The 10,509-nt window shown below is 47.2% G+C and overlaps 1 protein-coding gene across 2 annotated transcripts in view; it reads right to left on the bottom strand.

The window, feature by feature from the left end:
* The window catches only part of CDH3 (cadherin 3), a 51,830-nt gene that overhangs the window by 14,396 nt on the left and 26,925 nt on the right, over nt 1-10,509 (bottom strand). The window contains exons 1-8 of one of the 2 annotated variants that reach the window (XM_037742333.1): nt 9,007-9,025; nt 6,867-6,952; nt 4,775-4,918; nt 4,397-4,552; nt 4,147-4,291; nt 3,119-3,294; nt 1,963-2,091; nt 597-782 (exon numbers count right to left, since the gene is read on the bottom strand). In XM_037742333.1, the coding sequence (XP_037598261.1) occupies nt 597-782; nt 1,963-2,091; nt 3,119-3,294; nt 4,147-4,291; nt 4,397-4,552; nt 4,775-4,918; nt 6,867-6,947 (1,017 nt within the window). In that variant the 5' untranslated portion in view covers nt 6,948-6,952; nt 9,007-9,025. Of the gene's footprint in view, nt 1-596; nt 783-1,962; nt 2,092-3,118; nt 3,295-4,146; nt 4,292-4,396; nt 4,553-4,774; nt 4,919-6,866; nt 6,953-9,006; nt 9,026-10,509 lie in introns of those variants that run through there. The other variant, XM_017539321.2, reaches the window with a different exon arrangement.

The following is a 10,509-nucleotide window of genomic DNA, read 5'->3' as shown; positions in this document are numbered from 1 at the left end:
TTAGTACTGATGAGATCTCGCTTAACCAGGCTGATCTCAAACTCCTGGCCTCAAGTGATCCTCCTACCTCAGCCTCCTAAAGTGCTGGGATTACAGGTGTGAGCCACTGTGCCCAGTCTTATGCAGACTTTTTGACCCAATGCATGTCCTATACCCCAATAAAAACAAAAATACACACACACAAGAGACTTTTTAAGAGGTAAGAGTGTGCAAAGTACTATGTGATTTAAAACATTATCTAAACACCTAGACATGAGTTTTAGAGTAAATGCAAAGTTAACATGGATTGCAATAAAATGGACCCTCTACATGAGACTGATTTGGGGTGGCCACCGGACACTGGTCTGGGAGGAGGCTTCCCTGATCTGCTTCAATTAGATCAGTGACTCTCATCTATTTATGAGGTGGGCTCCTGGGTAAGATTTAGTTTGAACAAAGGGACTCCTCAACACGAGAGTGGTAGAACAGCATTGGGAGCCACTGGGCTGGTACGATTCCTGGTGACTAGCCCATGGTAGGCAGTGGCTCCTTGTCCTGAAGGCTGCAGACCTGACTGCCCCAGGTATAGCCATTGTCTAAACCCCGAACTGACTCACCTTCCTGGTTGTCAGGATGCCCTGGTTGCTCTCTGGGTGGGTGGTGATGATAAAATGGTCCTCGTCGTCACCGCCCACAATGCGGTAGGTGGCACGCCACGCTGGTGAGTTGGGGGCGTCCAGATCAGTGACTGTCAGCCTCTGCACCTCATGGCCCACTGCATTCTCAGGCACACGGGCCTCATACTGTCAGTGTGAGAAGCACAGAGCTATCAGAGCAGAGACAATGACTGTCCCACTCCAGGGGCTGGGAAGCCTCCATCCAACCTCAGGGGATCCCCATGCCTTTATCCTTTCCTTGACCACCCACCCACTTTGAGGGGTTTCAGGGTACACACAGCAGCAGGATGTCCCCAGCATCAGCCTCATAGCTGCTGGCACAGACCACACCAATCCTGCACCTGCTTTCCCTATACGCAGGGGCCTGAGGTTCCAGAATCTCACTGGTTTGCATGCCTAAGCCCCTGCAACATGTAGCTACCTATCCAGCTGAAATCAGAGTAATAAGGAAGAAGGGCTAGGTGCCTGAATTGGCTGGAGCACTGAACAGGAATTTTTTTAGAGGTTCTGGGACAGGTGACAAAGACTGGAAAATCAGTTGCTCAGACACTTTTTTTTTTTTTTTTTTTGAGACAGTCTCCCTCTGCCACTCAGGCTGGAGTGCAGTGGTGCAATCTCGGCTCACTGCAACTCCACCTCCCAGGCTCAAGCAATCCTCATGCCTCAGCTTCCCAAGTAGCTGGGACTACAGGCATGCATCACTGCACCTAGTTAAGTTTTTTGTTTTTCATAGAGATGTGGTTTTGCCATATTGGCCAGGCTGGTCTTCAACTCCTGGCCTCAAGTGATCTGCCTGCCTTGGCCTCCCAAAGTGCTGGGATTACAGGTGTCAGCCACTGTGCTTGGCCTCATTACAAATTTTTAATCAGCCCTAACTAATATTCAGAGCTGTCTAAAGATGGAATTGGGAGGATGTGACTGGCACCTTGACTGGCACTGAGTCCTCTGCCTTGGAGGTGCACAAGCATTCACTGGGAAAAGATGGGCAGGTGTAGGTACGAGGCAAATACATTTTCTATCAACAAAGATTTTCATATCGAGCACCTATTTTCAGGCATCGTGTTAAGAAACATACATAGATTATTTTACTTGAAACTCAGAACAATGCAGTAGGTATTATCATTATCTCCTTTCCACAGATTAGGAAATGGGGCACAGAGAGGTTAGGTAGTTTTCCTAAGGTCACACAGCCACAGTGCTGGGACTGGTATTTGAAACAATATAGACTGGTTCCAGTGTTTCCTCAGAAAGGCAAACCTTGGTCCTTTGTTATCTGATGAGGGGCTGAGTGAGGAAGCAGCATTACCTTCTGGGGGTCAAACACGGGAGCGTTGTCATTGGCATCGAGGATCTCCACTACTGCCACCCCTGTGGTGGTGGAGCCGTCCCCATCCATGTCTGTGGCCTGGATGGTCAGTGTGTACTCAGGGACTTTCTGGGGAGAGGGAGAGGAGAGGAGAAGCCCATTGTGGGTTTAGTCTGAAGGGTCCCTCCCCTGAGCTCCAGGAAGCACTGGCTCAGGGGTGTGTCGATACAGAGGAGTGTCTCTCCCTATCATAATGCTGACTCCTTCACCACCCCTTGCCCACTGCCAGGAGAACAGACGCAGAGGGTGTTGTTGGAAAGGGAACCAGAGATCCAAACAGTTCTCCTGGACCTGTGCTAGGAAAGCCTGGGCATTGTCCCCTGACCCTTGACTGCTCCAGAACGAGTTTTTTTTTTTTTTTTTCTTTTTTCATGCAGAACAAGTTTTGTTTTTGTTTTTGAGACAGGGTCTCGCCCTGTCGCCCAGGTTGGAGGGGTATGATGTTGGGTCACTGCAACCTCCTCCTCCCAGGTTCAAGTGATTTTCCTGCCTCAGTCTCCCAAGTAGGATTACAGGTGCCTGCCACTATGCTCAGCTAATTTTTGTATTTTTAGCAGAGATGGGGTTTCACCATGTTGGCCAGGCTGGTCTTGAACTCCTGACCTCAAGTGATTCTCCTGCCTCAGCCTCCCAAAGTGTTGGGATTACAGGCATGAGCCACCATGCCTGGCCTCAGGACAAGAGTTTTGAGTGAGGATTTGGGTAAAGGGATTAATTAGGAAGCAGGCAGCAACTCCAGTATCCATGGAGCTAATTCTACTTTGTGGCACACAAGGGACCAATTTGGGTAATGTGCACACTAAGTGAGCCACTCTAGGAGGAAATGAGAAAACCTACAGAAAATACCAAAAGCAGGTATTTTACAGCTGCCTCCCAGCCCTGGAGGAGATTTAACGAGATTGGCTGGCAGCAGGCCACAGACCCAAGGGAGCCAGGAGCATCTGCATGTGAACACAGCAGCAGCCATCTCAGCTGATGTGGGTCCTCATTGTTCTGCCTTGGGCTTTGTGGGCAGGGACAGGAGTTTCTGCTGTCAGAGTCAGACCCCAGCCTGGGCAAGTCTGGGTAGACAGCACTTTCCATAAGGGCCACTCACTTCCCGGTCCAGGCCACTGGAGATGACACTGATGGTGCCTGTGCTCCGGTGAATGGTGAACATGAGGTCGTGTGGATCCTTTGGTTCTTGGCTATGGATGGAATAAGCAACCACCCCATTGTAGGTGTTCATGGCATCATCCTCATCTGTGGCTGTCACCTGCATCACAGAAGTACCTGGAAAGAAAGGTGAGTATCTTTTTCTTCCAGCTCCAACTCCAGCCCTGTCTACTTCTAGAACTCTTTTTGTGTGTATGTAAGTCTCGCTCTGTCACCCAGGTTGGAGTGCAATGGTGCGATCTCGGCTCACTGCAAACTCTGCCTCCTGTGTTCAAGTGATTCTCCTGTCTCAGCCTCCCAAGTAGCTGGGATTACAGGTGCCCGCCACCATGCCCAGCTAATTTTTTTGTATTTTTAGTAGACACAGGATTTCACCATGTTGGCCCAGCTGGTCTTAAACTCCTGATCTGCCCGCCTTGGTCTCCTGAAGTTCTAGGGTTACAGGCATGAGTCACTATGTCCAGCCTCCAATAGCCACGTTCTAACACTTCTAGTCTGCTATGTTCCCTGTGGCTGCCATGCACTCAAGAGACTTGTGTTAGGTGCTTTGTATTACGTAAGTTTGCATATGGTATTTCTAATCTTCAGCACTCTTCAAGGTTGATATTATTCCCATTTTTAGATGTGAGAATTGCGGCTCAGAGGTCAAGAACATGCCCAGGATCACAGCCAGTAAAAAGGCAAAGCCAAGACTCAAATCTAGGTCTTTGAAGCTCCAAAGCTAGTGGCTCCCAAGCTTGGCTGATTGTCTGAAGCTGTGGGGAAAATTTCAAATATACAGATTCCAGAGCTCTGCTCCAGGATCATTCTTATTCAGGAACCTTGGGATAGAAGGGGCGAATCTGGATTTTTAAGTAGACCCCAGGTAATCTGATACACAGCCAAGGAAATCAGGTATGGTGGGATCTTCTAGCATTTAAGGGTGTGAGCCCAGTAGCCCCAGAGCAGTCCCCTTTCCAATCCTCTTACCTGGCAGGACCCCCTCTAAGACACTCCCTCGGAAGATGTCCTGGGTGAACTTGGGCTTGTGGTCATTTTGGTCAGTCACGATGATGGAGATGTTCATGGGGTGCTCCACTGAGGAACCGTTCTCTGACACAGCATAGCCAAAGAGCTGCGGGGTACACAGCTCTGGGATCAGCCTGGTGCCACCCACCTCACCAGGCCTAGGACCCCGCTTCTGAGGAGACATTTACAGTAAACACTAAAGGCTACTTGCCTCATACTTGGCAATCTCCTCCCGGTCCAGTGGCTTATTCAGCAACAACCAGCCTGTCTCCTTCTCCACAGCGAAGACACCCTCAGGGGGGCTATCTGCCCCTGGCCCCGTGATGCTGTAGAAAATCTTGGTGTTTCTATCTTTATTAGACTTGAGCTGGAGGAAAAAGAAAATGGCAGCTGACAAAGTAACAGATATCCCATGACTGTGACAAAGAATCCTCTGTGAAGAGGGACACTGCCATAGTAGAATCTGCTCACATATGAGAGGTTTTCCTCTCTAGGACCCCACATTCAGTAGCAAGAAATATCACATGCAGGCTTTTGGATGGGGGTTCCTGCAGCCACCAATGACTCCCAGGAGAAGGCACAGTCCTACCTGAGTCAGCCTCTGAGGGAAAGGACCCTTGCCATTTTCAGGGACAGATATTGGAGCAACCACCCATTCTCTCTTGTGCCTTCGTAAGATATGTTTGGATGGGAAGATCTTCGATGACTTCCTTTCCTTCAGTGACTTTCTTTCCTGCAAAGAGAGAAACCCCTTAAACCAGAGGTGCAAATAGCTGGGACACATTCAACATCCTCTCATCTGTAAGAGTTAAAGGTAGCTGGGCATGGTAGCTCACACCTATATTCCCAGCACTTTGGGAGGATCACTTGAGCCCAGGAGATCGAGACCAGCCTGGGCAAGATGGTGAGACCCTATGTTAAATTAAAAAAAAGAGTTAAGGGTGAGGAGACCTAGATGGGCCTATTATTGCAAGGGAAACTGGGTGTTTACTTAGAGAGGAGGACCAGTGAAATATACTACAGCATATCTACCTAGTGGAATACTATGCAGCTCTAAAAATAAGTATGCACTCTATGTGCCAACAGGGAAAGATCTTTTTTTTCTCTTTTTTTGAGATGGAGTCTCGCCCTGTCACCCAGGCTGGAGTGCAGTGGTGCAGTCTCACTATGACCTCTGCCTCTTAGGCTCAAGTGATTCTCCTGCCTCAGCCTCCTGAGCAGCTGGGATTACAGGCATGTGCCACCACACCCAGCTAATTTTTGTATTTTTAGTAGAGACAGGGTTTCACCATATTGGTCAGGCTGGTCTCAAACTCATGACTTCAAGTGATCCACCTTCCTTGGCCTCCCAAAGTGCTGGGGTAACAGGCATGAGCCACCATGCCCAGCATGATCTTTGATATATGTTGTCAAATGAAAATATTAAGCTATAGGGCAGCTTAATATAGTTTATTATTTCATTTAAAAAACACATTGTGCTTAATACATGCCAGGCACTGTTTCACCTTTTGTGTAAAAGGGTAGGAAATAAGACCCTATAGTCATATTTTCTTATACATGGATGAAGTCTGGGAGAATACAGAAAAAACTAATATTGGGAAGAGGGTAGACATTGGGCTGATATACTGGTAAGTAGAAAAATAAAGGTACAGACACGTGAACAGTATCCTAGCTTTTGCATAAGAGGGAAAATAATCGTTTTTTTTTTGCTGTTGTTGTTTGTCTTTTTTTTGAGACAGAGCCTTGCTCTGTCTCCCAGGCTAGAGTGCAAAGGCGTGATCTCGGTTCACCACAACCTCGGCCTCCCAGGTTCAAGCGATTCTCCTGCCTCAGCCTCCTGAGTAGCTGAGATTCCAGGTGCGCACCACCATGCCCGGCTAATTTTTCTATTTTTGGTAGAGACGGGGTTTCACCATGTTGGTCAGGTTGGTCTCAAACTCCTGACCTCGTGATCCCTCGCCTGCCTCGGCCTCTCAAAGTGCTAGGATTACAGGTGTGAGCTACCACACCCAGCCCAAAATTCCGTTTATATATACATATATACAAAATAGATAACATGTAAAATATAAACATGTAACACATATAAGTATAGACTATATATAAACTCTGGAAGGAAAGAGATTGGGAATTGTCATTAACTGTCTTCTATCGGAGGGGTGAAGAGGGCTTTAGGCAAATGGAAGCAAACAAGGGGAGATTATTTATTGTATAGCTTATTAATACTTTTTATTTTTGAACCACATGGCTATATTAGCCACTTAAAAATTAAAACAAACTGTGGCCAAGCACCACAGGTGCCTCTTCCTTGAGGCTCATGGAATTGGCAGGCCTGTATTTAGAACTGCCTTCAGTTGGGGTTTACATGGATGATAAGGGAAGGAAGTGAAGGGAGGTGGGAGAGGGAATCTAAGGGGCCTAGTATACTGGGTGATTACTCACAAGGCAGCTCGTGGCTCTACTAGCCTGACCTCAGGCACCGCTGCTGTGTAGCTGCAAGCACTACCCCCCTTAGATCAGTGCTCACGCCCAAGCTGTGGGCAGCTGGGGACTAATACTAGCTCTTCTGAAGGGTTGACCTGGCTCACAATGGCCACAGCAACCAAGTGCTCCTGGCCAGCAGCAATCTGGGCATGCACAGAGAACATCTTTCTTTTGTCCTGCAGGTGGACATGGTGTTTTACCTGGACTGTCCCGCCATTCAGCACAGTGAAGTCGTCATTATCAGTGTTAAACAGAGCTGGCTCTTGCCCATGGCAGCCCATGAATACTGTGGGGAAGGGGAAAAGAGAGTATTAGGAAGGCAGGAGTATTCTGGAAGTTGCTCCAGGAAACAAGATTGACAAGGGTCCCCTGACTGGATTAAGGAGTGTTATCAAGTGGCTGAAGAAGGGGGACTTGGCTTACTTCCTTTGACCAGCAGTGTGACTAACACAAGTTTCAGATGAGGCTTCCGAGTTTGGTTTCGAGAGGGAAGATTGCCTCGTGGTCAGTTTGTGGGCCAAATTCCTCTTTGTTTATGAGCCCAGAGGACCCAATATCATAGACATTCAGGGACATTAGCCCCAGGTGGTCTCATGTGACGTGGGGTTGACTAAAGTCATAGCTAAAGGCAGAAGATTTTCTGAAAGCCACCAGTCTATATATTTACACATAATATATATATATATACCCACACAGATCACTGAGTCAACTTTTGGCTGTTTTAGTTCATTTCACTCCTTCTGAATCCCCCCCTGCTTGGTTACTCTTTCAACAAGCACTCTGAGTTAGTAACCACCATTCACCAGCTAGAGGTGAATTTCTTTTTTTTTTTTTTTTTTTGAGGTGGAGTCTTACTCTGTCTCCCAGGCTGGAATGCGGTGGCGCAATCTCGGCTCACTGCAACCTCTGCCTCCTGGGTTCAAGCGATTCTCCTGCCTCAGCCTGAGTAGCTGGGATTACAGGTGCACGCCACCATGCCCAGCTAATTTTTGTATTCTTATTAGAGACAGGGTTTCACTATGTTGGTCAGGCTGGTCTCGAACTCCTGACCTCATGATCTGCCTGCCTCAGCCTCCCAAAGTGCTGGGATTACAGGCATGAGCCACTGCGCCTGGCCTAGAGGAGAATTTCATCCTTACAGCTATGCTACCAGGGTAGGTATTATCCCCCCTTTTTTTTTTTCTTTCTAGACAAAGTCTTGCTCTGTCACCTCTGCTGAAGTGCAGTGATACGATCTCAGCTCATTGCAACCTCTGCCTCCTGGGTTCAAGCGATTCTCCTGCCTCAGTTTCCTCAGTAGCCAGGATTACAGGCACGTGCCACCACACCCAGCTAATTTCTGTTTTTTTCAGTAGAGACAGGGTTTCACCACGTTGGCCAGGCTGGTCTCAAACTCCTGACCTCAGGTGATCTACCTGCCTTGGCCTCCCAAAGTGCTGGGATTACAGATGTAAACCACTGCACCTGGCCTCTACACAAATTTTTTAAAAATTAGCTGGGCGTGGTGGTATGCACCTGTCCCAGCAATGTGAGAGAATCAGGTGGGAGAATCATTTGAGCCCATGAGTTTGAAGCTGCAATGAGCCATGACTGCACCACCATACTCCAGCAAGACTCCTATCTCTTAAAAATAAAAACAATAGAATTTACCAGGGGCTAGAGATAGAGAGAAGGGAGGGGAGCTAGTATCTAATGACTAAAGAGTACAGAGTTTCTGTGGGAATGATGGAAAAGCTCTGGAGATAGATAACGGCAATGCACAACACTGGGAATGGACTAAGTGCCACTGAATTCTTTACTTAAAAATCTTTTAAATGGTCAACGTTATGTTATGCCTATTTTAACACACACACAAACAAAAGTCTGATATGGGAGGACAATCACTCTGGAAAACAATTTAGCAGTACAAATTGATACATGAACTCTCGAAGATCCAGCAATTCCACTGTGATGTGCAGACCCAACAAAAATACACTAGCCAAAACATATGTATTATAAGGTTCTTAACAGCACTATTCATAATAGCTAAACCGGAATCAGCCCAAATGTCCATCAAGGGAGAATGGGTAGAAACACTGTGGTATATTCACAAAATGAAGTGAATGAACCACAAGGACAGGCAACAACATAGGTAATATAACAAACATAAGGTTGAATAGAAGCCAGATACGGGAGGATATACGCATGATTCCACTGACAGGAAGTTCAAAACCAGGCAAAACTAATCTAGGCAAAGAAAGTTAAGACACTGGGCATCTTTTAGGCAGCAAACTCAATGAATGGAAGAGGACAGAGGGGGTCGGGGACCATAAAGAACTGTCTCAGAGCCCAAGAGCTTACCACATACAGAAGTATCCTCTGTGGGAAGGCTGGAACGTGATCACGAGAAAGAGAAGATTGCTTAGGAACCAGCCCTGCCTACTTGACGACATCCCCGCTGAGGAGTGCTGAGCTGTGATGTGCTTGGCCAGTGGGAGGAAGGGGAAAGGGGATTGAGGCTTGATTCAGTTCCAGAGGGTCCCAGGGGCCACATGATCCCCAGGGTGGCCCTGCCCTTTATTGCCAGCACACAGCCTTATAGACTCATCTTCTGAGGAACTCTGCTTTGCCTTAGTGCCAGAAGTACCAGGAAGGATATGTGGCAAAGGTCAAATCATCTTCAATAGAGGACACAAGTTAAATAATCTATGGGGGCACTTACTCCATGGGGTATTTATCCAGCTATGCAATGTAACAGTTTATATAGGGAAATTCTTACACTATGCTAGTAAAACAAGTAGAATGCAGAACTACTATGAAGTATGTATAACTATGCACAGAAAAATGATTGGAAGGAAACGAACTTTCCCAATGATTAAGGTTACCAGAAACTTATGTTCAACTTCACTGCAATAATCAGTCTGTCAATGACTACCTGCTGGCAACTTTTTTCTCAATTTTTCTGTAGGTCCAAGTTTTCCCTTAATACGAGCTGTGTCCCTCCAAAATTCATATGTTGAAGTCCTAATCACCAGTACCTAAAATGGCAATTATATGTGAAGATAGGAACTTTAAAGAGGTAACTAAGGTAAAATGAAGTTGGCCACGGGCGGTGGCTCACAGCTGTAATCCCAGCACTTTGGGAGGCCGAGATGGGCACATCACCTGAGGTCAGGAGTTTGAGACCAGCCTGGCCAACACAGTGAAACCCTGTCTCTACCAAAAATACAGAAATTAGCCAGGTGTGGTGGCCTGCACCTGTAGTTCCAGCTATCTGGGAGGCTGAGGCAGGAGAATTGCTTGAACCTGGGAGGCAGAGGTTGCAGTGAGCTGAGATCGTGCCACCTCACTCCAGCCTGGGCAACAGAGCAAGACTCCATCTCATTAAAAAAAAGGTAAGATTAAGTCAAAGTAGGCCCTAATCCAGTATGACTGGTGTCTTTAGAAGAGAAAGAAATTTGCTTTGGACACAAGTAGTTACAGAGAGAAGACCATGTGAAGCCACAGGGAGAGGTACATCTATAAGCCAGAACTACAAGAAAATAAATTTGTGGGCCAGGCATAGTGGCTCATACCTGTAATCCCAACACTTTGGAGGCCGAGGCAGGCAGATCACAAGGTCAGGAGTTCAAGACCAGCCTGGCCAACATAGTGAAACCCCATCTCCACTAATAACACAAAAAATTTAGCCAGGTATGGTGGCACATGCCCATAATCTCAGCTACTGGGGAGGCTGAGGCAAAAGAATCACCTGAACCTGGGAGGCAGAGGTTGCAGTGAGTGGAGGTAGCACCACTGCACTCTAGCCTGGGCAACAGAGCACAACTCCATCTCAAAAAAAGTCAACTTAAAATTCTATCTCCA

Source organism: Cebus imitator, unplaced genomic scaffold (genome assembly GCF_001604975.1).
Source record: "Cebus imitator isolate Cc_AM_T3 unplaced genomic scaffold, Cebus_imitator-1.0 Scaffold118, whole genome shotgun sequence".
Lineage (NCBI taxonomy): Eukaryota > Metazoa > Chordata > Mammalia > Primates > Cebidae > Cebus > Cebus imitator.
Note: the sequence above shows the minus strand (reverse complement) of the source record. Positions and strands in the feature narration are given on the sequence as shown.